The sequence below is a fragment of the Leishmania martiniquensis genome, chromosome 29 (genome assembly GCF_017916325.1).
Source record: "Leishmania martiniquensis isolate LSCM1 chromosome 29, whole genome shotgun sequence".
Classification (NCBI taxonomy): domain Eukaryota; phylum Euglenozoa; class Kinetoplastea; order Trypanosomatida; family Trypanosomatidae; genus Leishmania; species Leishmania martiniquensis.
Window position 1 is genome coordinate 417,501 of NC_090164.1, and position 27,724 is coordinate 445,224.

Genomic DNA, 27,724 nt, shown 5'->3' on the forward strand with positions numbered 1-27,724 from the left:
CTCTACTTCACTGTTCGTGCGATGGCGCGCACAAAAGCTCATTAGTCAGATGTCTGTGGGTACCTGCGTATTTCTGAGTGCTGAGAGAGTAACAGGAGGCCGCACACACGCGCATACACGCAGACGTGTGATGGAGTGGCGACGTGTGAGGTGGGGTGGCGGCCGAGCCCGAGATGAGCGGCCGCATGCCTGTATAAAAGGTTGTATGCAGCTCTTTTGGCCGGTGAGGATGATGGTGACGGACGGCTCATGATGCACATGTAGGAGCTACCCATTCTGCTCGCGTGAGCTGTAGACTTTTCAGCAGCGGTGACTGTGATGCTCGCTGATCCCGAGTGTTTTCGATGTGAAAGTTCGGGACCGGCGCAGGGCGTAAGGGGGGGAGGGCGGGCGGGCGGGAAAAGGGAAGCAGAGAAAGTCGGTCATGTGGGCAAGGCATAGGCCAATAGCTCCGGAGGCAATACCAAATGGAAGCGTCGAAGTGAGATGTGCGCTACCCGTGAACGCTGACAGCTGATGCCGTTCATGTCGGCACGCCGCTCCTGAGCAGCGGCTTGTCGCTGCCCCTGCACGTATTTCATTCCTCTTTCTTTTTGTATAGCCATCGCTCGCTGAGGTCTCTCCCCGCTCCCCCCTCCCCAAGCGTCTTTGTGAGTGTGCGTCCCTGTGTGTGTGTGTGGTGGTGGGAAGACACACATTTAGCGCGCTCTTTCACTTGCAGCTTCGCCTCTGCCGTTGTGGCGTCTCTGTTGTCTTCGCTGCATTTGGTGCGAGGCTCCCTTGTCTTCGTTTCGCTCACCCCTCACGCTCGTACCTCCACCGTTGCGGCCATGTCGCTTTCTTTCTCCCCCCCGCACTCAGCCGTCTGCTTCCCCCCTCTCCCCAATCCTCACGTCCTTTTGCCGAGCCGACCCTCCCCTCGCCGACCTGCCTGCCTGACACTGCGCTTCTTTTCGCTGTTTCAGTATACATTCTCTGCTTTTCGAAGCGTCTCCTCAGCTCAGCAGGAATTGCATCAACTCGGCCCCTCCCTCCTCCTTTGTGCGTGGCACTTCCAACTTCGATGTATTCCGTGGCACTTCCTCCCCCCGCCCACCCACCCGGGGGGGGCCTCTTTACTTCCCCCCTCCCTCTCCCTAAAGGGGCCTGTCGTCTATCTTTACGCCCCCTCCTCTCTTTTTCCTCCCCCTTCCCCCCAAGCCTTCCTTGTTTGAGTTGTGTCTCGTGCTGTGAGAAGCCTATATTTAGCAGGTTTCATTGCGCTTGCATGAGTGTGTACTCTTCCCCCCTCCTTCCGCACACACACACACACACCCGTCGCTACTCCACCGTTTTCTTTCATCCGCACAAACGGATCCGTGGACGTCTGCAGACGCTGTTGACTTGCACGCAACTGACTCCAACCACACCTCACGAGAAGCCAGCACCAAAAAATTAGTGCGCAAGTGGAAGCGACGCACAGGATAGAGCCTCTCTCTTCCTCTACCTCCCATGCCGTTTGAACAGCACGCGCGCGCTATTATGTGCGTCTTCATTGCGCCGCCTGCTCCCCCCTTTTTCAGCTCTGCTTCCAACTACCGTATACTGAGGTTGGCGACGTGAACCCTTTTTCCCCCCATGCTCTCTCGCCGCGCATCCACTCAACCTGCCAAATCCCTTCTTCTCCCCTTCCCCCACGTATACACACACACACACACATGATTTGCCGCGCGGGCGTATGTGCGCATCACACTGGCGTAGAGTGGCGCCTCCCTCGCCGGTTTTTTTTTCTGTTGTCCCCTCCCCCTCCTTTCACTGACCTCGGCTCGCCCGCTCTTTCGCAGTGAAGGATTGTTAGGGCGCACGCGCGCGCGTGGAGGCTGGACGCAAAAGGGAAAAAGAAAGAGCGTGGAAAGGCTTCGCGCCGGACTCGTCGCTGGCGAACGTCCACCTCACCCCCTCCAGGCCTCGCGCGAGGCTTGCCAAGATGGATTTTAACCCAATCAGCATTGAGGAGGACGGCCACGCGAAGCTTCAGAACGGCGTCGCCAACGCGGCCTCCAGCGCGCGTCCCGGGGGCCGCGGTGTGGCGGGTGGTCTGCTCAGCGAACATGCCTCCTTTGGCGACGTGCTTCGTGCCTGCCGAAACGCATTTTACTATCACACAAGTTGGTCGGTTCCCTACCCCGAGGTACCTGCTGCGCCGCTGCTCTACTACCCTGAGGAGTACAAGCGCATGGCTGAGTCAACTATGCCGCTTGGTATCATGCACTCAGAGCTGGATGCGATGCAGACGGGCCTCCTTGACAGCATTCCACTGGCGTACTACCCGTTGGCCCCGAATGCGCTGGAACAGGCACGCGAGGCTTTGAAGCGTGCTGCCGCTCTGAAAAGGCGGGCGGCAGCTACGTCAGAGGCCGACGCCGCGACGTCATCTTCATCCACGTCGGCAGCTAATGCGCCTGATCGTGCCCGCCCGCTGCATGGCCACCTCGACCCTGCCGACGCGGAGATTGCTCGCATCGTGGTCGACCCGAACGAAATTCAACTTCGCAACCTGCCTTCGCTTACCCACGTGCAGCGGCCTCTCTACACGGATATCGGTTTAGTGCCGCAGGAGGAGCGGCACGCCGCGCGTGTGGCACGCACGCAGCCGACGGAGGCGAAGCCGCATGACGCAGCACTAACGACGGCAGAGCTGGTTCGCCAGTGGCGTCTCGATGTGCAGGCGTCCTTCGTGGAGGCCTTGCAGATCGATAGCAGCTTCGCGCGCTTTATTGGCGAGATCGCGCACGCAAAGCTTGGCCTGGATAGAAACAATGTTTCGCATCTGCGCCTGACGCGTGCACTGTGGGCTCTTCTTTATCGAGGAACCACAAAACGTCAGCAGCGCAAGGTTTGGTACGCGCTCTGCCACTTCTCTTCTGTTTTTAGTGACGTCCCAGAGACGTCCACGACGGCTGTGGCGCAGCTCCTGCACGACACTGAGGCTGTGGGGTTGCCGCAGTACTGCACCAACTGGCGTCCTCTACTGGAGGACTACACACGGGCTGTGCGCGACTATGTCGCAGCGCTCGCCGGCGGAGTGGATCAGCGCCGCGAGAATCTGAAGTTTCACGACAGGGAGCTGGACCAACTGTACATGGGGAGCGTGTACACAAACATCGAGCTTGAGGGCAAGCTGGCCCGCACCAGCGCTGACCGCCTGAAAAACCCCATATATCCGGTAGAAGTGGTACCCGTCTTCCCCAGCGGTTATCAGCAGGCGGCCTCGCTGGGAGCTGCCGCAGTGCGACTGCACGACTCAGAGGAGCTCGACTTCCTCGCCGAGCGTGACGCCTCGCTGCATCACGTCGTCCTGCCTGACGCTGTGTTGCCCAAGTCCGCTGCTGCGCGGCCGAACATGCTCGTCGGCGGCTGCAACCTCCTCGTTGCCGACGACGGTGACTTCACGAATGTGCAACCAGGAGCGACTTTGCGGTACAGCGTCTCGGCGGAGAACACGTACCAAAGCCTGCGCCAGGACCCAATGAACACAGCAAGCTATCTGTTTCGGATGGGGCAGGTGGCGGCCGACGCCGCCGCGTCTCTCGGTGCCAATTACGACGGCCGCTATGCCATCTACGACCGTGTCGGCCACCGAGACGTCTACCAGAAGACCAACAACACTGACACGAATATACTCTCGCGCTACGTGGTCATCTTCACTGATGCCCCAGCCGCGGCTGGGGCGTCTGAGGTGAATGCAGGCGCAAGTGGTGGCCGCGTCAACTGCGTGAAGCGTGAGCGCGAGCAGACGCCGGCTTGCGAGACGGCAGCGGGGCCCTCAGAGCCTGTTGCACAGGTGCTGCGAACAGAATGATGGTGGCAACAAGAAGTCGGAAGAGCGCCGCGATTGCCGTGGGAAAGAGCTGATTCATTTTACATGTAGCTAGAGCAGCTTTGGTTTCTTGCTCCATTTGTTGGAGGGGCGGTGGCGGTGTGGGGGAGGGGGAGTCCATGCAGGACGAAAACTCACTGCTGCTGTGATGGGCGGCAGGGTCGGCGCGGAAGGGGAGCTCTGGGACCCATTTTCGACTCTCTCTCCCTTCCTCCCTCTCCTTGTCTACGCTCCGCTCATTTTTGTATGCGAACGCGTGTGTGCCTGTGTGCTGGCGCGCATTTACAATGGGCAGCTCACTGGGATGGGCGGAACGCCGCCCTCACTTTCGATCTTTGCCGTTCTCTGCTCGCCCTTTTCTCGTTGGCCTTTTTTTTTCGTAGACTGGGCCTTGTCGGCGATGCGTTATGTGTCCTCTCTAGTGCGCTGAGCAGCTGCGTTGGACGAGACAAGCCGACATCGATCCTGCTGCGCATGTGCACCGGGTAGGGTAGTTGCTTAGGCACACGCGCCTGCATCGGTGCACGCAAGAATGCTTGAATTTTTAGGGCGGGGTGGTGGTGGTAGTGGGGAAAGGTGCCCTGTTATGGCCACTCAACTCCTCACTATGGAGCTATGCGTGAACTCAGCTTAGCAGGGACCGCCAGTTTTGACGTATGCGAACATGTGCGAAATAAGCTGGCTGCTAACAGCCTTCCTCCCCCTTGGCGAGGTCGTTGGGTATGCGAGTGAGCGAGGATAAAGCCAAGGCGTTGACACCCCACCCCTACCACACGCACCATTGCCTCATCTTGTCGCTGCACAGACACCACCTGCCCTTGCTGTGAGCTCCCTCACTCCGCATTCAGATGCAGGCTTGTGCTCCCTGTCTGCTCCTCATGCAGCCGCTCAACCCCTCCTCCGCTGCCGACGGTGTACCCCAAGCATGTGACTTGCACGTCTCCGTTGATGATAGGGTGACCTAAGCGAATCTCCCCTTATTACGTCTTCGCACATTTCATTGCATGCGCCCCTCTCTCTCGGTGTGCGTCGGCGCGTGCGCAGGTGTCTGCATCCGTGCCCTCTTTTCTAGAGAAGAATCGAGGAAATGCGGTTGCCGGCGGAGTGACCGCTACTGGTAAGTAATCAAGCAGTCAAGTCTGAAGGCAAGCATGCGAGCACTAAGAGGCAAACAGCCGTGATGGCGCCCACAACAGCGTGACGTTGCATGGGAAGCGGCGGAGGACTGTGGCGCTCCACTCTCTTAGGGTGCAGTCACCCAGCCGTGTGGAAAATGAACAACAACACTGAACAGGGCAGGGCCTCGACGCCTCGACAGCAGGACGAGGCCGAAAGATGCCATGGCTTCCGCTCCTGCCCCGCTCGTATCGATGCACTATGCGTGAAGTGAGTGGGGCAAACACGCCCCCCTCTCTCTTTTTCTTTTTGACTGTCAACCTCGTCACGTCCATCCCTGTTTCATCGCTTTTCTGCGCGGTGCCCTCCTCTGCCATCACCGCTCTGCCTCCCAACGCCACGCACATGCCAACGGTGTAACAAAAGGCGCCGTCGCCATTCGCTGCCTTCCCGTAAGCGAAGCACAAAACGAACCACTCGTGAGACACCCGACACGGCGACATAATCGAATCGGCAGCAGCCCAAGTCGGCCCCCGCTCTTTTCTTTGCGTTTCATTGCCCTCCTCCCCCCTCCTCTTCTCTCCTTAGCCGCTGGCGGTCACTATTTGGCCTCCGCGCCGTCGTTGTCTGTTGTCGTCACCCTCTGCGCGCTGCCCTCATCGGACGCCACACAGCGGCAGCTGTGAGGAGGACGAACACACAGCAGAAAAGGGGAAGGACATCGGACAGGGATCCGAAGCGAATTCAAAGAAAGCTAAAGCGGTTCTCAGGAAGTATACGCACACACCCGCCACACACACACACACACGTGTTACGGAGTTGCCACGGCACACTCGTCTCACAGCCGCTAAACCCTTCCCTTCTCCTTCGGTAAAGCTGTGCGACGCTGCGCGTGTTCGAGTGTGCTGTGTGCGTGTCGTTATCATTAAGGGACGGGAGAGCTCCGCATTGCCCTCCCCCCACTCAGAGCAGAAAACAGCAAGCAGGGCACGCTAACGTAGACCCACATTCAGAAGGCCATCGGCATCGTCTCCCTTCCCCTGCCCGCCCCGCGTTCCCCCATCTTTCTTCAGAGTCTATCCGCGCCCACTCAAATATTCTTCTGTCTTTTGGCTTCCATTCCACCTTGGCACGAACCCTCTTCACGTCTCGTCGCTGTTCGCTGTCCGTCTGTCTTTTTCTTTGCGTTTCTTTTTTTTCCTTCTGTTGTTTCCTCTTCGTGTCGCCTCTGCATCCCTCAGTCACAAAACGTGATTGACCCCCTCCCCCTCTCTCCCACCCTCACCACCCCAAAGTCATACGCGTCTGCACACTCAGAATTCACGCCAGGAGGGCGGAAAGCGAAAGAAAACAGAAGGACACCCGACGCGGCAGTTCGTGGCAGCATCAAAGCGCCGTTTGGACGGGATAAGCCACCCAGCTATTAACAGGTGAAGAGCTCGCTCTGTTCGACTGGTAGCCTCTCGACATCACCGTACTTCTCACAGATTCCGGCGAAGAGGCAGCAGACGCACCCTCCCCCCTCTTTCTAAGGCAGGACGGTGACGCAAAGCACGCCCACTCTTTCCACCGATTAGAGCGGCGCGTACAGCCCCCACTTTTCCATTACCGCGACTTTGCATTGCTCGCCTTCGCCTTTCGTTACTCCTGCTGCCGCAACGCGACTTGTCCGCCTGGCCTCCGAGATCGTTTGGAATCGGCTCGCCCTCCCTCTCTTTCGGAGCGCTCGGCTTTGTGTGCACCCCCTCTCACCCATCCGCAGTTGCTACTGGGGAGTGGGTGCCCCTTCTTGAGACCGCGCTCGTGTAGCCGCCGCCCCCTCCGTGGCTTCTCTTTATTTCTGCTCTCTGCTCACAGTTGTGTTTGGTCGCCTCATCCTATTGAGTATTTTTTTCTCTCTCTCCTTCTCGGCTTCTCTCTGCTAAACTTGCCTCCTCTGCCTCCCCCCACTAATCCCTTTTTTCTCTTCCATCTTTTCTCCCTTTTGTTTCCACGCATCTCTTCACAGTTTCGCTTCCTCTGCTCTCTCCTCCCCTCCTCCTTTTTCGGTGTCCTTTGTTTTCGCTCATTGGTGGTTACGGCCGCCTCCGCGCTCGCGAGTAGACTACGGGGAGCGGTGGACTGCCTATCCTCGTCTCTCTCTCTCTTCTCGTTCTTGCTGGTTGGGCGCGCTTTCTCGGGCGGTGACGCTTTGTCCATCAAGCCTTTACTTGTCACTTCTATCACGCACACATCTTCGCCTGGTCTTCACGGTAGGTCTGCGCTCGTTCTCGACAGTGTGCCTTGCTGTGTAAGTGTGGGCGGCTCTGTGCCGTGGCGTGTTGGTGTGAAGCGCGCCCCCCTTCTCCTCGCCCTACCCTGGCGGTTTCGCCTCTTCCATTGCTTTCTTTTCGCGCCTTCGTACGTCGCTAATTCCACACGCTCCCTGGGGGAATAGGCACGTTTCGCCTCATACTTTTTTTTTCGTTCCTCTCTCTCGCTCTGTTGCGGGCCGCACAGCAGCAGCAGAGGGCAAACGAAAGAGGGGAAACGTCGACACGTCCTCCGGAGGACCTGAGCGCGATATCGACAAGTGCTATACACACACACACATACACCATTCATCCAGGACGAAGGGAAAGAGAACAAGGCGCCCCGCTTGCAGCAAAGTAGCACCGGCCTCGCCACTCAGAGTAACAGATCGACGCAAGAGCTCGAGGAGTGACACCGTTGTCGAACCGAGAGAGAGAGGGCGCACCCGGTTTTATAGGGAGGAGCGGGAGTCGCTCTTTACATCGCCCCCACCCCCCACTAGACCATCAGAGACTGCCGCTTTTCTCCGAGATAACGCTTTCTTTTTCTTTGTGTGTTTCGCTTGCTTCCTCTCCACGTTGGAGACTGCGCTCTCACCTACTGGGCGTCGTCGTGCCACTATCCTTGACGCTGACACGCACCGCACAAGCGTATACGCGCACGCAGAAGTCCACCAGTGCCGAGGTGGGACTGCCTTCGACACCGCGAGCACATTGATTGGAACGTACGGCTTTTGCCTTTGCTTTCTCTTCCCTTTGTTTCCCTTTGGTGCCTTTTCGTGTGCCTGACCATAAGGGGAAAGGCGCGCTCGAGGGGTGGGTGGGGGGAGGAGAGGCCATCTTCACCGCGCCGCCCTTTTCCTTTTCTCAACTTTTATTTTTTTTTTTCGTTTCGTCTCTGTCCTGTCTCACTCCCACCACCTCCTCCATTCCTCCTCCTCCTCGTGGTATATTCTGCTCCCACGTGTCTCGATCGTTTCCTCCGTCGCACGCCAGGTTACCATCGAAGACGCTCTTCACAGGTCAAACAGGACTGATTATTCTCTCTTTCCTCTTTTTTCTTTTTTCCGTTGTGCTCACCCATCATAGCGCTTGAGACGAGCAATAAAAAAAAGGGCGCACGAATCGGAGCATCGTCACAGGAGCTGTGCGTACACCACCTTGATCGATTGCTTGTCAAGTCGCACACGCCTGTGTCTTTTCACAACACACACTCCTACAGAGCTTCCTTCACTTATCCTGCCTCCGCTCCAACGCCTTCTCCCTCGCTCTCTCTCGGCGTCGCTTCGTTCTCTCCCGTTGCTGCTTCTCTCCTATACTCGGTATTGCTCCACGACTCTTCAGCTCCGCCATACTCTCTGCGTGTTGGTGCTCGGCGCAGTGTATACGCCGGGCTGCGCACGCACTCCGCATCCCTCAATCGGCACGCACGCAGAGAGGTGCAACTTGGGCAACGACAGAGCTGTCTGCCACGAGGGAAAACGAAAGAGACACCGGTGGACGAGGCACAGGGAGAACGCCGCACGTGCCCCTTCTCTCCGCTTGTCAGGCATTTACGTCTTGGAGAGGCCACACAGGGCTCTGCCTCACCCCCCCAATCATCACACTCCTTTGTTTTACTCGTTTTCGTTTCGATAACGACAGCTGTTTGAGCGCCTGTCACATACCCCTCCCTATCGAGAGCGAAGCGCAGGAGGCTACAAGCCGAAAGGGGTGAAGCAGCTCAACTTAGCCTCTCTCCTCGAGCTGGAGCGCTTCTGCCCGTGCGTGCCGGTGAGCCTCTTCCTTCTCCACTGGTCAAGAGGGCGTCAGTCGTCTCTCCAACAATTTTTTCTTTGCTTATTTTTTTTTCCCAGATCGAAGCACTCCAAAGAGGGAAGAGGTCGCGAATTCAACACACGAAGGGCATACGGCCCCTTTTATAACTTTTTTTTTGCTTCGGCCCTCTCTCCCCGATCCGCTGTCCGTTAACAAGAGAAGGGAAAGCCGCTCAACCTCGCGCGATCAGCCGCACCAAAGCTTTTTTTATTGAGCATTGTTAGTGCTCAGGCGTACCTTACTGTCATTGGTGCACGCGTGTGAGGCTGCCCTTTCTTTTTTTTTTCTCTTGGGTAACCCACTCTTTCTTGTTCGGTTGTGCGTAGCTTCTCTTTCTGCACAGCGACCCCTCCTCTCCCCGCCTTTCTCTCTATCACAGACACACATACATACGGCAAAGAATTGCGCTCTTCACCTTCGCGCTTTTCCTTTCGTTTTTTTTTTTCTCCACAGCTTTGCGTCTGCCTGATTTCGACGGCACTCCTCTTAAGCACAACCTACAGACGCCCTCAGAACAGCAGCGCACCCACACACAGACGGTCAGGAGGGAGGCGGACGCAGACGTGCGTCGCGGAGAGCATCGGGCTCGAACAGCTTCAAGTGGGCGCGCACACATTCCCCCTTTCGCCTGAACGTGGGGGGAGAAGAGGTCGCCGTCTCCTGCGCGCTTTGTTGCTCTCTCTCTCCTGCTGGCGCGTGCAAGTGTGCGCATCACTGTCTTCTGGGCGCGGGCGCCTGCGTGCATTTGTTTCGCTGTAACGTTACCCCCCCAAAAAAAGTAAACTGAAATCGAAGAACGAACGCATTACGCGCCCTCCCGCCGACTGTCATTTTTTTCTCTGTATTTGGCACTCCACTGCTTCTCTCCTCCAGAGCTGCGCATCTGTTTGTGCTTCCCTTGCTATTCTTCGTTAATCTTCACCAAGCGCGACTGCAACGCAGCCTTTTGTCCTCTCTCTGTGTTCCCTTTTTTTTCTTTCGTCTGCGAAGGGGCATTGGGCTTCCGCCTTTCATCTTTTTCGCTAACGGCTTATTCTCTCGCTCACCCACCCCTCGAACACACTGCTTTCGGTTTGAGTCCCTGTGAACATCTTTTCTCTCTTCTCCCTTTTTCGACTCGCCTCATACGTCTCTTCCGGTCCTGCCCACGCCTCCTCTCTCGTCCTCTGCCCCCTCCCTCCCCCTCTTCTCCGTCACACTCACGAAGACACCAAAAAGGGGCACAACAGTAACGGAGCGGCGGAGGGCGAAGGCCTTTTCAAATCATCGCCAGCACTTCCATCGCTGTCCCCGCTTCTCTATCTTTCGCGTGCTCCCTGTCTCTTTGCTTTTGCCCTCGCGCTCTCTCTCCTTAGTGTACATAAATATATATATATTTGTTGCTATTCGCACTTTCTTCGTGGCCTTGGCTGCGCCGATCCTTCCCTCCCCCCTCTCTCTCTATTTGTTTTTTTTTCTGTGCTTCCCTTTGTTTAATTTTAGAGAGGCACACACATCGACAAGCGAACGTTTGGCTGACCTTCTCCAAGGATCGGCGCAGTGGACTGTTTCTTTACGCATTTTCACTGTATTTTCGTGCAGCAGCTCAGACCGCTTTTTTTTGTTTCCATTTTTGCACGATTGCCTCGCCCCTCCCCCTCTTTCCTCTCCCTCCACGAACGGAGCAGAGAGGCTCTTCCCTCCCCCCTTTTCCTTCGATAGCCTCCGAGCGCTATCCATCGCCATGCAGCCACACATGGAGCCCTCTGCGAAGGCTACATCGTGTGCATCCACGCCTCCCGCTCCGTCTGGCCAGGCCACCTGCGCCTACCCTTTCGTTCACACGCGCACTGACGCGAGGGGAGGCCCAGCAAGGGGTAAAAGTGACAGCCCCGGCGCAGCTGACGCTACGCCTTCCGCAGCAAACGGCGCTGCCGTCCCTGGTGTGCAGCAGAGGTACTGCAACGGCTCTCGGCCTCCCGTGATGAGCTATGCGTCGCCGTACAGCAGTGTTGGTGCTGACGCGGCTCAGAGCGCAGCTACCGCCTCAGGCGGTGTTCAACTTTCGCCTTGGAACTCCTTTGAGCTGGCCATACCTCAGCCTGACTTCTATTGCTCACAGCCTCGCTATGCTGAGTCTCTGATGGCGTCGGCAGACCTCTACGGCGCCGGCCAAATGATGGGGTACGGGTCGACACCTCCCATATCCGGAATGAGCGGGTACGGGTGTGCGGACCAGGCGGCCGGTTCCGTGCTCAGCAGCTTCAGCTGCAGCGGTTCGCGCTTCCCTCAGTGGTATCTGCCTCGGGGGTACTGCCCCATGCCCTGCTTCAATCCTGCTGGCGGTAGCTCAGGTAGCGGCTATGGGCTTTACGCGGATTGCACGAGCACCGGCATCACACCCACCACCGTTTCGATGGGGCTGAACTCGACGGATGATGAGACGCTTGGGAGTCTGGATGGGCGACCGCGCTACGTTGTGGTGCCGCCGCCGCCACGGCTCGCGCCCCTGTCGAGCTCTGACACAGTGGTGCCCTTTGTGCTGCCTCCGTCTTTCGCGGCGGCGGCCGCCGGAAGTGACCCTCAAATGATTGGCGTGATGGAGTCTTCGCCCTCGGCATCTTTGCCAAATGCCTCGGCCGCGTCCAGGGCAGCGCGAACCCCGCAGTTCCTACCGTATGACGGCCGCGCTTACGGCATTCCTTCGTACAAGACGCAGATCAGCAGCAGTGAAGCCGCGAATTCCGTGGCGCCTTGCCCGCTCGTGGCTTGTGCCCAGCATGGTGGCTGCAGCCAGGTGGGCGCCGCTCCGCCCACGCGCGCGTCGGAGGAGATGGCGGGTCTTGTGCACACCACGCACAGTTACCCTCACATGGCGTCTTTCCTCACACCGCGCGCCTTGCCGCAGGGCCATAGGATGAGCACCGGTGATGCGAGGGCTGCTTCAGAGCCGGTGGCCGGGCTCCGCTCGCCAGCGGAGAGCGCGCTGCTGGCGGACGTGCACGCACGACTGTTGCAGCAGCATCGCTCCTCCCAGCTGCTCAAGGAGCGCTCCTCCGCGAAGGAGGCTGGCGCCAAGCCGTTGACGCGTGCCGACCTGGTCGGCCCGGCCAAGGCTCTCGCCTCAGAGAAAAATGTCGGCACCAACGGTTCCAGCGACGACGGCGCTTCTCTCAGCATAATGGCCGCCGAAGAGGAGGCGGTGGCGGCGCTGTCACCCATTCCACGGCTACCAGCCGCAAACGACGCCGATCTCGAGACATCTGCTCACTCAATATGGGAGGGCGCCGAGACGCAGGTGCAGGCCCCTACTCAGGATGCGCTAGATCGGGTGTTGACGGTGCCGGGTGTGGTATGGCGACACGACCCGTATAGCCGCCACGTTTTACCACAGACACAGGCTACTGTCGAGCGCGATGGCAGCGAGATGACCAGCGCGTCGTACTCCTCGCTGCCGTCCGGCCCCTGCGTAACGCGTGCCGCCCTCGGCCTCTCTGACCGCGGGGACGCCACTAGCAGCATTACGCAGCCGCCTCGCTCGGCCGACAACTCAGCAGGCACAACCAGCAGCAGCAGCGACGCCGCCAACGGAGTGCGGCCCAGCTCCCGCCGCCTGCCGAACAAGAAGGTGTGCGTACGACATTACGTGAAGGGCGATGGTGACGTGTCGCTCAGTCGCGAAAATAGCGGTCTGGTGGGCGCGCTTCTGAGTGTGAGGGAGGTTCCCGCTGCGTCTGTTCCCGTTGCTCCCTGTGCAAGTGGCACCTGCGCATCGCACCGTCACGCCGCGGGCATGGGCAGCGGTGACGAACGTGTAACTCCTGCGGCCCCGCCGGAGACAGTACCAGTGTCCATGCTCCCGTCCACGGCTCTGGAGGGTGCGGATAGTGGCAAGCCGTCGGTGCCAAAGCCGCGCTCAAAGCAGATGGGCCAGCCAGCGCCGGTCCGAGGTGCGAAAGTGTGCGCCGCTAGCGAGCAGTCAGTTGCGTCCAGCGCTTCTTCGTCCGCCGCTTCGTCGCCCGCTTCATCTGCGTCTGGGCACCGTAAACCGTTGCACGTGCAGGTATCATCGGCACTCGCTGTCGTAGACCTGGCTGAAGCACTTGGTAACGAGTCCACCGAGGCAGTCTCAGGCGTTGTCTCCGCCTCACCCGGCCCCGCTGTTGCAGCCGTGAAGTGGCCAGTGGCCCGCCGCCCAAATTCGTACTCTTCTCCCCTTGACCTCAGTGCGGCGTGCTCCGCTTATCAACCGTCATCGAGGTGGGCATGGGGGCTGCGCAGCGCGCGCGCCCACTCCGTGGCGGAGATGGACGCACGGGAGTCCAGGCCACTCGTTGCCACCTTGGCGGACCTCGACACAAGCTACCTGGTTCGCCTGTGGCAGAAGCTAGACTTGAGTGGCTGCTTTCGTGATGCGCTGGAGCGCCGGCGGCGCGTGATTGGGCCGGGAAGCAACAGTTCCGCGCGCGTGCTACGCCGCATGATACCCCTCGCACGCCGCCTGATGTACCGCCGGCATGGCCGGGATGCTGAGGACGGAAACGGACCGCGCTTCACCGTGTTGGCCGAGTCGGAGATGAAGTACGTGTGCTTGCTGCAGCACGGCTTCCGAAAGAGCACGGCCGTCGCGGCAACGGAATATGCACCTGGCACGATGGTGGTGCTGGATGGAGACATGGGCATCGACACCGGCGTCGTTGAGCTCTGCATGACGCGTGAGGAGTACGAGGCTATGACGGATGTGCAGCGGCGCGCTGCGCATCTCGTCGTACACCTGGAGTTCCCGCTCGCTTCCTCGATTCACCGTGCCGCCCGGGCCGACGAGATTTTGATGCATGGCAACACGCAGCTCCCCCTCGAGGAAGCAACGCTTGAGTTCCTGCGGCACCTGACCACGCAGCCGCACCTGTTTCAGAGCTGCCGGGTTGAGTGGATGCACTTCGTGGATGCGGAGTTCCAGGCGGATGGGCAGAAGCTTTACGTGCACTATACCTGCGACTCCCCAGTGCGCTTTCTCGAGCTGGCAACGTTCCTCAACCACATCTTCCACTGCCGTGTGTGGATGAAGGTGGTAAAAGCGGATGAGTTTTAAATGTGCTGCTGTGTCTGGCGTGCACGTCCACCTCTCTCCTTCCCATTTCTGCACTTTGGTCGGGTGCCCCGCCTTTTCCTCGTTTTATTTTTGATTTGATTTTTCGCGCCTACTGTGGCGGAGACACGCGCCACTGAAGCGCAGGCTTCCACGCAAGCACCGGCAAGGACCGCACGCGCGGGCGACACCGTGTTTCTTTCCCCCTTTCTCCTCTCTCATTTCTTCTGCAGTTGTCGTTCTCCGTCATTAACTGCACCGTTCGTTTCTGTTTTTCTTTTTTCCGTTTCTCTGCTTGGCAGATACGGATGACGTCCCTCTTCAACGCCCCTTTCGCCCTCTTCACAATACGTCCTCGCCAAGGCGCGCGAATGTCTGAGAGAGAAAGGGAGGGGAGGGGGAAGTGAGGAGGAGGGCGCGCCTCTCCCCTCACACGCAACGCGCGTGATGCTCGGGCGTCGTTGTGCCTCTCCTTCTTTTGGAGAGTCCCTGTTTGTGTGTGCGGTTCGGAATGGCGGATACCCCTCACCTCTCATTATTCAGCCTTTGCCTTCAGACTCGGCCGCTTTACGCGGGCGTGCCTCTCTCTCGCCGGCAGCCGTGTATGCATAACAGTAAAGCTCCATGTGAGCACGCACGTGGGGCGACCCCCGCTTCCGTTTCTGCGTAGGTATCAGCCACTTCCCTCGCCAATGACCGTTACTATTTTTTTTTCCCTTTCGCCCCTCTCTTTACCTTTTCGTGTCTCTGGGCCGTCCCATCTGTTATCCGGTTGCGTATGGAATGATGCGCATCATTTGTATTCGCCCGTTCTCTCGATCTCCCTCCCCCCGCCCGCCTCCTCCACACCTCTCCCCACTCGCTGACACCCCTCCCTCTCAACACCGTTTCCTCAGCGTGCGCGACTCGCATACGCTTATGCCCCCGTGGGGATGTTAGCGCACCCGCCTGTGACAAGAGCTCTTGCATACATCAGCCTCTCCCCCCTCTCTCTTTCCCCCCTTGCCCTCTCTCTTTTTCTTCCGTATCAGCGCCCTCACAACTCTGATGGCAAGATCGGCTGTGTGTGCGAGCTTGTGCGCGGGTGCGCTCATCTTTGGATGCGCCTCTTTTGTGTACGCCTTCGCATTTTCCCTCTTTTCGCTCCATGCTCGACCGATGGTGACGGCGAGCGGTGCATCGCGCGAGAGGAGGCATGCAGGTAGAGGGGAGGCGGCATGACTGTCGGCTCTCTATATGTGCTCCTTCCATTTTTGAGCGTTGCTGCCTGTCGCGTGGCGGAGGCACACTCGTCGATGAAGCAGCCTGAGCAGAATTTCGTACGCTGTTTTTCCTGTTAACCCCCCTTTCTGCCCTTCACTAGTGCGGGGGCGCCACAGAACTTAACACACACTTCTCTCATCCTTTCGACGCCGGTCGACCCATCCAAGCGCAGGCGCCTGGTCAGTCATCAACTGCAAGCGTTATGTGTGCGCGTGGATACGCGCATGGAGGTGCCGATGCGTGCTCACGCGGAACACGCGCTTGATGACATCGGGAGAGGGGGCGAACCACACATTAGCTTTTACGGCCATGAAAAGCCAAGCGGAAAGCACACACACACACACGGCGCCAGCAAAAAAAAGTGGAAGGAAATACGGCGGATAGAAAAGATCTCTCGTTCATGTGGAGAGGGGGGCGCGTGCGGGCCTGCCTTCCGCCCTGATCAGTGTTTTTTTTTATTTTCGTTTGTGGAGCTCTCCTCGCATGACCGCTGACTCTCTTTCTTGATCCCTTTCCAAGCCCTTTTTTAGGTCCACACGTACGCGTGTGTGCTTCCTTTCCCGGGCGCTGCCCCGTTGGCCATGAGCGCGCTTTATTTCTTTACGATTGTGCAGGCGGCCCTCTGCTGTGGCCCTCTCTCTGCCCCACTTCGTTCATACGTCTTGGGCGCTGCTTCGATTCTCTGAGAGCTCTTTGCCGCCACCTCGCGAAGCCATCTTTTACCCCGCCCTCATATCCCTTCGCCCCCCTCTTCTTGTGTTTCTTTCGTCGCCGCCACGCATGTGAGGGAGGAGGGGGAGAGGGTGTACAGCGCAGCGGGTCCCTTTTCCCCTCCCCTCTTTCTCTCTTTTCGCAACAACAAGTTAACAGTAAATGATGTGTACAAAAAGAAAAAAGATGTGTGCCGTGCCCTCTCAGCACTGTCTGCGTAACTGTTTCGAAAACGCGAAGAAAAAATAAGATAGCCGAACTCCCCCGGACTGCTTCTCTCGCACACATATACACACACACACTTCCGCTCCCTTTCCCTCGCTCTCACCCCTCCCCCTTTTTTCTCTCAGTGCGGCGCAGATGGACCTGATTGTGTGAAGATCTGCGGCCTCTCTCTCTTTTTGTTTTCCTCACCTTGGATGCCTGCGTGTCTGCGTCTCCTGTTTCATTCGAAGAGAGAGGAGCGTTGAGACGGAGGACTACTAAAGGAGGTGTATGCAGCTCACAATGCGTTGGCACACTCTCCCCTCCTCCTCGTCGTCTGCCGGTGACCGCCACCGCTGTCTCTTCTTCCGCCTCGGCCGTTTACACTCTCCTCTTTATCTTTGCTCGCTGTTGCGCTCCCTTTTTAACGTTGTGCCTTGCATAGACTCACCGCCGAGCATCTCGCATCTGTTTCCCGGTCATCCCCCTCTTATGTATGGATGTGTGTGTGTGTATGCGCACACGGCTTCGAGCGGCTAACGGAAAAAAACACCTCACCTCGGCGCCACTCAAACATGCCTTCCCTCTCCCCCTCTCCCCCTCGTTCCCCTTGGCACGGAGGCATTCGCAGGTGAACACACGTGTAGCCGCACGTGTGACCGCCAACTGAAGAGGATGTAGCCGATGAAAACTGCGAGGAATCAAAGAGGTTAAGGGGGGAGGGCAACAGGTCCCTCCTGCACCCCTGAGAGTGATGGCGATCGTGATTCGTGCCTTGTTGCGCACGCGTTCGTGTGCGAGGAGAGGATGGGAGGGTGGGTGGGTGGGTGAACGGGCGACAGCAAAGCTTCCAGAGGCTGTTCAATAGCTTCCTCCCTCTTTTCTCATCTGGTGCAGGGGCGAACCTCACAATGAACCCGTACCCCCTCCTCCCTCTTCCTTCGCTGGTGCGTGCGGCCATGCCAGTGTGTGACATTCCTTATACGGTGCACTGTGCTTGCACAGCGGTGACCCAATTCTGTCCTTCGCGCACACTGAGCCGGCGCCTACTGCCACACAGGAAGATGCGCATTTATTGGGAATGGGGAGGGAGGGAGGGAGGGAGGGGGCGCCTGATACTAAGCAAAAAAAGGGCCGGCGGAGGCGGGGGAAGATACAGGGCGTAAACGCTGTGGCAGACGCCACATGATGTGCGTGGAGCAGTGCAGCAAAGGATAAGGGCGGTCGTGCATGCACCTCTCTCCGTAAGTACACGTACAGGGGTCCCTCCATTGACAGACAGACAGATCTATCGCCATACATATATATATATATATATGTATGGCAAAGAAAAAGAAGACAAGCGCACAACACACTTTGCAGTGAGGCACGCCTCCTTCAGTAGAGGTGACCGCTTCATACGGCTCCCCCCTTTTCTCCTTCAACTGTCTCTCCCTCTCTTTGGTCGCGAGAAGCATTTAGGAGGGAGCCGTAACAGGTGTGTGGGCGTGCGCGCCTCAGTCCCACAGACATGGGCGCTCGCTAGGTGTAGCGCTTGCGCCACCGTGGACACACACACACTTACACGCGAACCTGCAGGCTGATCACTCAACTGTGAAATGCCAGGTATAAGGTCCGCGCATCATGCTCTCCCTCTCTTCGCTAGGCAGGCAAGGCGGCGATAGGAATCGGCGACAGAAACACAAGTGCCATTGTGTCTGGACGCTACGAAGGTGCCTCTCTCTCGCATTTCCCCACCTCCTTCCCCCCTACCACTTCATCCTACTCCACCCCGCTGCTCCCCCTTCCCTCACTTACAACATTCACTGGCGTGCGGAAAAAATCACGGACCTCTTCAGATACCCATAACACGAACGATAAAAAATGAGCCACCAGGTATTATCTCTAAGAACAGCACTCAAGCTGAGTGACACGAAGCAGCGGCCTGCTTGTTAGCCGAGAGGAGGGGGAAGACCAGAGCCCAACGGACCGGGTGACGAGTCGGCGGTAAGAGACGGGGAGTGAGTGGAGATTCCGCTTTGGGGCCGCTATCGAAAGAGACGTGCGAAAAGAGCAGCATCGCCGCCTCTTTGCCATCCCACAAGCGTGCGCAGACACACAGACACACACACACACACACAAACACACGCGTGCCCACAGCTACTCAAACAAGCCTTCATGAACTACTTTGGCCAGTGGCCGAATCTGGAGCTGCTGCGCCAGGATGGCAGCAAGAGCCTGGCCTCCGACGTCCTTCGTGATGTGGCGTACATCGTGCTGTTCTTCGGCGCCTCGTGGTGCCCCGAGTGCGAAGTGTTCATGGACGTCATTGGCGACTTCTACGAGGCACATCACGAGATGAAGGGGTTCGAGGTGGTGTACATCTCTCGCGACTACAGCCGAGATGAGATGATGAACAGTTTCCTGCTGAGTAAGCGGGCCGCTGCGGCAGCACAGAGGCGAGAGCGTCAACTGCGCAGGCAGGCTTCAAAGCAGCAGCGGCTGAGCACAGGGGCCGACCAAGGCGGAAACAGTGAGCGTACCGTTTCGGAGGACGATCAAGAAGGCGCGATTCGCCAGCACCGCAATGGACAAGACGGCAACAGTGAGTCGGAGCACCGCAAAGTTTCCTCGAGAGCCAGCACCTCTTCCTCCTCCACACCTCCCCCATTGAAGCGCGTGGTGGAGCTGAGAGTCAGCAGCATCACCAGAAGCGGTCTTGTCAGTGCCTCTGCGAATCCAATATCGTGTGGACGGCGTGGCTTTTGGGCTGTGCCGTACGATCATGTCGGCTGCGTCGGCGTCCCTATTCTCTATCACCTTCGCGTAGTCACCTACCCTGGCGTCGTTGTGTGCCGCAACAGACCCTTCACTGCAAACATGAGCCCCTCGCTACTGCCACCGCTGCCTGCGGCGCACTCTTTGACCCTGTCGCTGGAGACTTCGCCGCCGGAGGAGTTGGAGACGGAGCTGACGCAGTCGCTACCCTCTTCAGTCATCGACCACGCCAATGCGCCGCAGCGACGGCAGAAGACACCGAAGGTGGCGCGGCCTGAGTGCTACCCCGATGTGATCACCGTTGCCGGTTGCTTCATGATGGACCAGGACCCACTCGGGGAGGACTTTCCGTGGGAGAGGATGAGTCCCAAGACGCGCCGGGCAGCACTGCTGTTTTTTGTGATGGTGACGGTGCTCGCGGTGGCCTTGTTGTCGTGGACGCTCCCGATCCTTCTCGTTGCGCGGCCAAAGGCTTCGCTGAGGGCACAGGCAAAGATGTAGAGTTCGTATATATATATATATATACAGAGCGCCAGCAGACCCGCGCGACGGAGAAAGTGCGGATGGGTGGAGTGACTTTCGGTGAATGGCGCAAAGTTACTGCCCTCCCCGCTACCCCTCTCTCCCTTGTGCGCTTGTGCGCGACCGCTGCCGTGGAGAGACCGCGGCGCCTCCAGATGCGGCTGTTTCGCACGCTTACCTTTTTTCCCTTTCGCCGTAAGTGTGCGCGCTCCTTGTTTGCCGTCAAAAGCTATCCTGCGAATCGTGGAACGAAGGGAAGGGGAGGGGTTGAAAGAGATGCTCTCCGTGCCCGTTGATCTGTACTCGAAGAGTGCGTGTGTGCGTGTGTGAGGGCCGTCACAGACGGGAAGATAAAAGTGCCGTCGGGAGTGTTCCCTTCTCTGTTTCCTTCAATACCTCCCGCCTCATTTTCCTGTACGGTGGCCGTCCCCCCCCCCGCTGTCGCTGCTGCCGCCTCAGGCAGCAGTGGTGGTGGTGTATCTTTGAAGTTCACGGCGTGTATGATAAGGTTCATGTGTGCAGACACACATACACACACATACCGCGACAGATGCAGAGTACGCCAATGCCTTTTGCGGCGTCGGACCCGTCACCACAGGCGCATGCGTTTGGTGCGTGCACACGTAGAAGCACTGGTCTCTCCTGGCAGCGCTGCTTCTGCGTTTTAGCTTTGCAGAATACGGCCAAGGTGCGCCTGAGCATTGCCAGGCTCGAATGCTTGAGCGCATCAGATTGTTCTCAGCAAAGTTTTCGCTCTCGGCCTCGCTTTCTCGCTCTGGCGTCGCCCTCTTCTACTACTGCATCATCTTCCCTCTCCCTTTCCTTCCCTCTTATTCTGGACACATACTGCTGGTGGGCTCGATGGCGTGGTATGCACGCATGCGCGCGCTTTACCGTGGCCCCCCTTCTTTCTGTACGGTATCCTACATTGCCCGCATCCGCTCATGGCGCGTGTCGCACATGAACGCTCTCCTTCCCAATTCTCTCTCTCTTGGTGCACATACGCGTGGGACTCTTCCCCCTTAGATTCCTTCTATGCCGTGTAGCTGCTCCGCCCCTCCTCCCTCTCTCTATCAGTATCACTCTCGCCGCTTGCATACGCATACATACATCCTCATCCGCACAATTGCGTTGCTTCGAAGCAGTCGTGGACCACTGAGTCACAGACAGACACAGGCGAACACCCACCCGCGCACGCACAGAGGGCCGAGACGACGTGGTAAAAGCCGGTGACAGGACGGACGCCCGCGCCTCTCGGTCTTCTTCCCTCCCCTCCTTTCTCTCTCTCATCTGTTTTCCCCCTTTCCGTTCTTCGGTGTATTTCTTCAGTCTCGCTTGTCCCTCTCCCCCTCCTCCTGTACTCTGAGACTTTGCCCATCTCCTCCTCCTCCTTGCACGGCCTCTCTCTCTCCCTCTCTCTTCGCTTCATCTGTTGCTGCGGACGTTGCTGCTGTCCGTTTGGATTCTCCACGAGGCTCACTCTCGTCGTTCTTGTCGCCGATATTGTGGCACCGGTGACGTATTCGCTGGACTGCGCGCACACACGCGCTCGCCCTGCCGCTCTCTGTCATTCAACCAATTCATCTTCTCGGCCCTCCTCTGCTCTCCTCCTTTTTTTTCCTCAGCGTGTGCGTGTATGTGTGCCTGTCTGTTCAGTGTGCCTCCTCTTCATTCGCTCCTGTGGTTTTGTGCTGCTCACAGTCCCTCCCTCCCCTCACCTTCCCTGCATCCCTTGCTATATCTGCTTCTCTGGTACCCCTCCCCTCTCCTCTCTGCTCTAGCCATTACTTGCTACCGTACCCGATCACCGAGGAGGACGGACGCATAAAGGCAGAGATTCGCGACGCACGTGGGGCGCACATATACGCCGCACACACACGCACGCACGCACACACACAGGCACAGATACACGCGCGCGAAGACGCAACCGATCTACAAAGGCATTGCAAGGAAAATCTCAGCGTCTTCAGCCCTGCCCATCTCTCTCTTTTTTCTTCTCACTGTTTTGCCCCTTCTCGTCGTGCGAGTGCGTGGTTGCTTCTCGCTGTTCCGTGCTTGTGACTTTGGCTGCGTCTTTTGTATTCCCCTCTGTTCACTTCAAACCGCGCTCGCTCCTTCACATACACCCTTTTTCATTGCTGCCCCCCTCCCCTCCCCCCTCCGCCCCACAGACGCACACGCACAGCTCTCTCTTCCCTTCTTTTCGTAGCTGCTTTCATTTGACGTGTGTGCGTGTGTGTGTGTGCGGGTGTGTCTCCTGTACACTCCGCCCGCTCCGCTCTTCCCGCGTCTCTCTCTCTGTTGACTATTCTGCTGACCCTTTTTTCAATTTTTTTTGTTCGCTACCGGTGCTCTCCTCTCTCTCTGTCTCTCTTTCCTCTCCCCCTCTCTCTTTCGTTCACACCACCGCCATCGGGGTGCGCCTTTCGTCTTCGTTTCTCCACCCGCTCCCTTTTCTACAGAACCTCCGCACACACACACACACACTCACGGACACAGACGCAAGCATAGACCGTCACACAGCTGTAGCTGCCGTGTGCTCAGTTGACCTGCGCCTAATCATCCCCCTCTTTTTCGGCTCTCGCTCGTGTCTCTTTCTCCATCTTCTGCGCCGCTGCTCGCTCATCCACCCCGGCGCCTTTCTTCTCGCCGCCACGCTGCAGCCTTCTTACCCGCATCTCATCGCACGAGCCAGTTAGCGAAGGGTCTGTGAGACCTCTCGCCTTCTGCAACTGCGTTGCCATCCGCCACGCGGACAGACCCGTGACGACGACGAGCGAGTCGAGCTGACAATAGGCGGACCTTGAGTGCACGAATCTACGCATAGGTGTGCACACCAGGCATACCTACACTGGACTGAGCGTTCGTCTTGTTGAAGCGGAGGCTCTGCAGACTCAAAGGCCGGTACGGCTTACCATTTTCTCGCTTGCTGGCTTGTGCTGCTGCCGCTGCTGCTGTCATCTCTCTTCCCTACACTGAGACGCTCTGGTCAGGATGCCATTCCGTCACAAGGGCGCTCCGTTCCTGTCGCAGTTTCCTGACTTGAAGGTGCTGCGGCAGGACGGCACCACTGTCGCTGCGTCGGAAGCCTTCAAAGGGAAGAAGTACGTGTTGATCTACTTCTCTGCTCACTGGTGCCCGCCATGCCAGCGCTTCACTCCACTGCTAGCGGACTTCTATGATGCCCATAAGGACCGGTACGGATTTGAGGTGCTCTTCGTTTCTTCGGATCGGGAGGAGGGGCGCATGATGGACTTCTTTCAGAATCGCAGCAGCAACTACGTGCGCCGTCCACCAGCGGCATCGTCGTCGTCCCCTCCGCCGGTTGCCTCCAATGAAGCATTGGATGAAAGCTGCCCTGTGAGCTGCGACATCACACACCTCTTAGGAAACCAAACGACCGCTGGCCCCATGAGCGGCGCTGGCGTGGGCGAGGCTAGGCAGCCCCAAGCCCCCTCCTCAACCACGACAGCAGGAGGTGCGGCAGCAGCGGCGAGTGCGCCTCAGAGCACCCGCATCCCCAAGTCCAGTGGGCACGGCAACTGGCTGGCACTGCCCTTCAAGGAGCATGAGGTGGCTCGCTTTCTCTCTCGATCCTACTCTGTCGTTTCGATCCCAAAGGTGGTGGTTGTCGCCGTAGACACCAACTGCATGGTGACAAGGGAGGGAAAGACAATGGTGATAAAGGACCCAGATGCTCTTCGCTTCCCATGGCGATTCGCCGAGGGCGACATGCGCAACCGCACGGAGGGCTGGCGAGAGTGCCTTGTGCTTCTGCTCCTCGTAATGTGCTGCATTTACTATTATTTTTGGTACTATTACTAGATGGTACGAATGCATCGAGAGCAGCAGCAGCAGCGGCGGAGAGGGTGGGGCCGTGTTAGCGTGCGGGAAGCCGAAGAGAAGCTATCGTTCACATATTTTCGATGGAGGGAGGGGAATCCCTCACCGTGGGCTACAGGATCGAAGTACTGACTGGTGCACATGCGCGTGTAAGGCTACATTTCTTTTTTTCTCTGCTTCTCTTCGTTTAGGGTTGTAGTGGCTGTCATGCAGCGGCGCACGAAGAGAGGGAGGGGGAAACCCCACAGCCCACACAGAACACACGCACGTACAAAGGCGGACGATCTTTCAGCTTTTTTTCTTTTGCTTGCATGCGGCTCTGCGTCTGATTCTCTATATGTATATGTGTGTATATATGTGTATGTATGCATATGTATACATGTGTGTATTTATACATATATCCATATATATATATATATATGGATATATGTATATGGATAGATAGCTTTACCCCCCCTCCCCATCCCCTGAGCTTGACGTCTTTGTGCGTGGATGGCGAAATCGTCGCCCGTGAGGACACTGCTGCGCCCGCCCACCTACTTTTGGTTTGCTCCACCTTCGCGCACGTCCCTTTCCACACATGCACACAGACACGGACCCTGGTCACGTGAGAGGGAGGGGGAAGGGGTAAAGGCACTCCCCTCAGCGCGTGTGGGCGTCCCTCAGGCTCCGATGTCGCACTCTGTATGCGGGGCAAGCCCGTCAGTCAGCCCCCCTCCCCCCTCCCCTCCCTCTCTCCCGTCATGCCCTGCTAATACCGACACGCTGCTGGTGAGGGACACGGGGTCCAGTGTCCACGGCGTAGGGAGCGTCGGAGTGATGCATCGCTACGCATGCCTGCGGTCGTGCCATGGACGGTGCTGAGCCGGAGCGCCCTGTGACTGTGCGCACGCTGGTGCCGTTTCCTCAACAGACAAGCAGACTCTGTGATGCAGTCGCATCTCATTCTGCTCCTACTCTACCCAACGGTGCCCAAGGCCTGAGCTACACCCCGGGCGTGTGTGTAAGTTTGTGTGTGTGCGTGTGCGCACCAGGTGACAGCCGGCATCATTGGAGCGGCTGTGAGGCGATGTGCGAGGTGGGTTAAAGTTCGAGGCAGAGGCCGCGCTCAGGTGACTGAGGCGGCTCACTTCTGTAGCGTGTATCTATCGGGGCTTCTCACCGCGGGATGTGCCCGTGAAGAGCATTCTAAAGTAAGAGGAGCCTTTTATGTTGTTCGCAGAGAGCATTAACGTGTAGAAGAAGAGAACGAAAGAAAGGGCAAAGGGCCACGCGATTTGTATTGGACGTCATCTACGCAGATGCCAGGGACCGGCGGTGCCGTCTCTCGGAAAGGGGCAAGCGCAACGCAGGCGATGCTGATCCCCTGCGCGCGCGACCCGAAAACAAAAAGGAGAGAGAAGAGGCGTATGCGCGCCTCCCTCTTCCTCGAGCGCGAATCCGCCGCGTGAAATCGACGAGGAGAAGAGGGGGAGCAGTGTGAAATGAATTGACCTGTCTCATCCTCCGCACGGTTCACCTAGGCCTACCTCCATCCCTCTCCTCCCTTGCGAACACACACACACACACACAGATAGGCAGGCATTATTTCGTTCGGTTAGTGATGGCAGCCACAGGTTACACGACTCGATCGCGTGTGCGTGTCTCACTTTAAAGGGGCACTTGGATGTGCGCTTGTGCCCTTGTGCGTATGCGGGTCTCTCGCCTTCACGCATGCCTACCCCATCTCCAGTCTCCGTTCACTTTCTGCCTTTGCTTGTATCGTGTATGCACATGCGCGATGTATTCTGCTCCTCTTCTCTCGCTCTCGACCTTTTCTGCTCCGTGTGAGGTGTAACACGCCGCGCTTGCGTGTGACGTGTGCATGAGCTGAGCTGAACTTGGGTTCGACCTTCACTCGCTCGTTGGTGCCAAGCATTTCGTTTTTTTCTTTCGTGCCCGAGTTTTCTCTCCATCGAGCCGTTGTTGCGCTGTTCGCGTGCGCCGATGACGTGACCTTGTGTATGGGGGGCCTCTATTTTCATGTTGCCGGCGTGGAGGTGCACTGATGCGCGCTGGCGAACACATGCACCGCGCCCTTCCCCCTCCCTCCCCCAGCCAGCCGGCGCTCACGGACCCCTCCCTCCTTATGGGTAGCTGGCCACACTTCCACTGGCATTGCGGCCCCGTTTTCTCACCCGTACGGTGACTACCCCCTCCCCTCCCGCTCCCCCCTATGCGGTCACACCGACAGCAGCTACCCTTCTCGTTTCTTGCGCTCGCTCTCGTGTGTAACACAGCCCAGTAACGAAGCACAGCTTTGCTAGCTGGAAGCCGCCAGGCAGACAGGAGATGCTCAGCGTTTTTAAGCCGCAACTCAAAGCAACGAAGGGAACGAATGCTCCGCATACTGCCTAGTGGAAGCTTGAGCGAAAGAAGCACGGGGGGAGGGAGGGAGGGGGGCCACTCTGTGCGCAGGGGTGAAAAAAGGGAAGGGGGAGGGGGAAAGGGCGCTTGAGAGGAATACGACCAATGACAGTAGGGAGAGGGGCAGTCTTAGGAGGAGGGATGGGGAGTATGGAGACAACGAATACCGCCACGTCACCGATATGTTCTTTTTTTTTCTCGTGAAGCGGCTGTGGCCGTTGGCGGTAGCCATCGGAGGTCCCACTCCACCTTCTTTCTGGTCGTCTAGGGACCTCAGATGAAAGGCTCGAATTGGATATCTTGTGTGCGAGCGCGCGTCTAAGCGACTGCTTGCGAGCGTTTCCAACGGAGTCAGCCGCATCCTTCATGCTGAGCGGCGGAAGCGGAAAAAAAAATTGGGTTGCGTACACGTGTGCGTGTGCGAGTCTCTCTTTCTCTCTCTGTGAGTGATTCTGTGGGAGGGGTTTACAATATAGAGGCAGGCGGGACAACAAGTACGGCTCTTCAAGGGCGGTGTGCATGAACGTGTGCGTTGGTCTTGCCGAGACGGCTGCGAGGACCCGCCTGCAGGCATTACTTGTCTCTCTCGAGTTCGGCGCTGTCCTTTTTCTCTCCATTGTTGCTGTTTCTGCTTTGGTGGTGGTGGTGGGGAAGAGCCATTGCACGGCAGCTTCGCATCTCTGACGGCCCTTCCCTCCCTCCCCCCTCACCGCGCTTAGTGCCGTTGCGTATCGTATGCGGCTTACTGAGTTCGCTTTTGTTGGTGTCGTCTCCCCTCCCCCCCCAGTGTGCTCCCTCGGGGTGCAATGCGCACAAGCGGGTAAACCCCCTCTCCCTTTCCCTCCCTCCATATCGGTAACTTGTCTCTTCTCTATATGCCTACGTTGCACTCTTTTTCTTTTAGCCCTGACTTCGTGCGCGCATGCATGCGGCCCCCCTCCTCTGCGCTCCCCTCCCTTCTCTTTCGGCCTATGCCTAGGTGCTGGTGCCGCAGCACAAGAAGAAAAGTGCGGGCCGTGTCGCCCTTTGCCGGCATTCGTCACCTTTGTTCACTGGTGCTTCTCTCAAGCCATCACACTGCTCGCTAAGTGTAGGCGTAGGCTTGTGTGCCCAAGCGATGGTGTATGCAGCATTGAGAAGCTTCTCAGGAGGAGAGGGGCGGCGTGAACGGGAAGGAGGTAGCATTGCGAGCTACTGTGCTTGCGACTGCCCTAACCTTTCTTGTGGACGCGCACATGCGACGAGAAACTTTTGCTCTTCACAGGAGGTGCATGCGTGCATACACCGGTACCGGGGGGGGGGAACCGGCATCCAACGCGTCATATCTTTTTCATCTGCCGCGCTTAAGCACGCTTCAGCGAGGAGTTGCCGGACAGTCAAGGCGCTGCGCATGTCTGCGAGCTTCCCTCCTGCACCTGCCCCACCGCTCTCGCCGTGATGCCCCCCCATTACGCCCCTCTTTCCCTTTCTCCATCACCCCTTCCTCCCTCCCTCCACTCCCCCAACGCCCTTCGCTTCCGCTTTGCCATCTGTTTCCTCTTTCCCCACGACATGTGCGCATCGGTCTGCGTCGCATTCCTTCGCCAGTGTCTTCCCAACTTCATATCACTTCTTCCAACACATAATCCCCCCTTTCCTTCACGAAACTTCACCGAAAGAGAGACGCTCGCCGCGCCGGAACGCCACTTCACCGCTGCACACGCTCCTCTACGTCTCTATTAGCTCTCCTGTTTTCCTTGCGTAACCCCTCTTCCACGCATTGGCCATTCCTCTCGCCGTATAGCAACGATATCGACGGACCGCTTGTGGGACTCACGCAGGCCCCACCCTCCACACCTCCCTGCAGCTCATGAAGAGACGCCACTT

General features: G+C 58.0%; 4 protein-coding genes across 4 annotated transcripts; all 4 read left to right on the top strand.

Moving 5' to 3' along the window:
- Positions 1-1,966: 1,966 nt before the first annotated feature.
- LSCM1_04406 (uncharacterized protein) lies at positions 1,967-3,841 on the top strand (the record flags this gene model as incomplete). The annotated part of the gene is made up of 1 exon (XM_067321915.1): positions 1,967-3,841. The coding sequence occupies one exon, from the start codon at positions 1,967-1,969 to the stop codon at positions 3,839-3,841; it is 1,875 nt and encodes a 624-aa protein (XP_067177010.1).
- A 7,206-nt stretch (positions 3,842-11,047) lies between these two features.
- Positions 11,048-14,155, top strand: LSCM1_04407 (uncharacterized protein; the record flags this gene model as incomplete). Its single annotated transcript, XM_067321916.1, has 1 exon — positions 11,048-14,155. One exon carries the CDS (start codon positions 11,048-11,050, stop codon positions 14,153-14,155), a length of 3,108 nt encoding a protein of 1,035 aa, XP_067177011.1.
- Positions 14,156-18,487: 4,332 nt separating this feature from the next.
- Positions 18,488-19,588, top strand: LSCM1_04408 (uncharacterized protein; the record flags this gene model as incomplete). Its single annotated transcript, XM_067321917.1, has 1 exon — positions 18,488-19,588. One exon carries the CDS (start codon positions 18,488-18,490, stop codon positions 19,586-19,588), a length of 1,101 nt encoding a protein of 366 aa, XP_067177012.1.
- Positions 19,589-22,603: 3,015 nt separating this feature from the next.
- On the top strand, positions 22,604-23,434 carry LSCM1_04409 (uncharacterized protein; the record flags this gene model as incomplete). The annotated part of the gene is made up of 1 exon (XM_067321918.1): positions 22,604-23,434. The coding sequence occupies one exon, from the start codon at positions 22,604-22,606 to the stop codon at positions 23,432-23,434; it is 831 nt and encodes a 276-aa protein (XP_067177013.1).
- Positions 23,435-27,724: the final 4,290 nt, after the last annotated feature.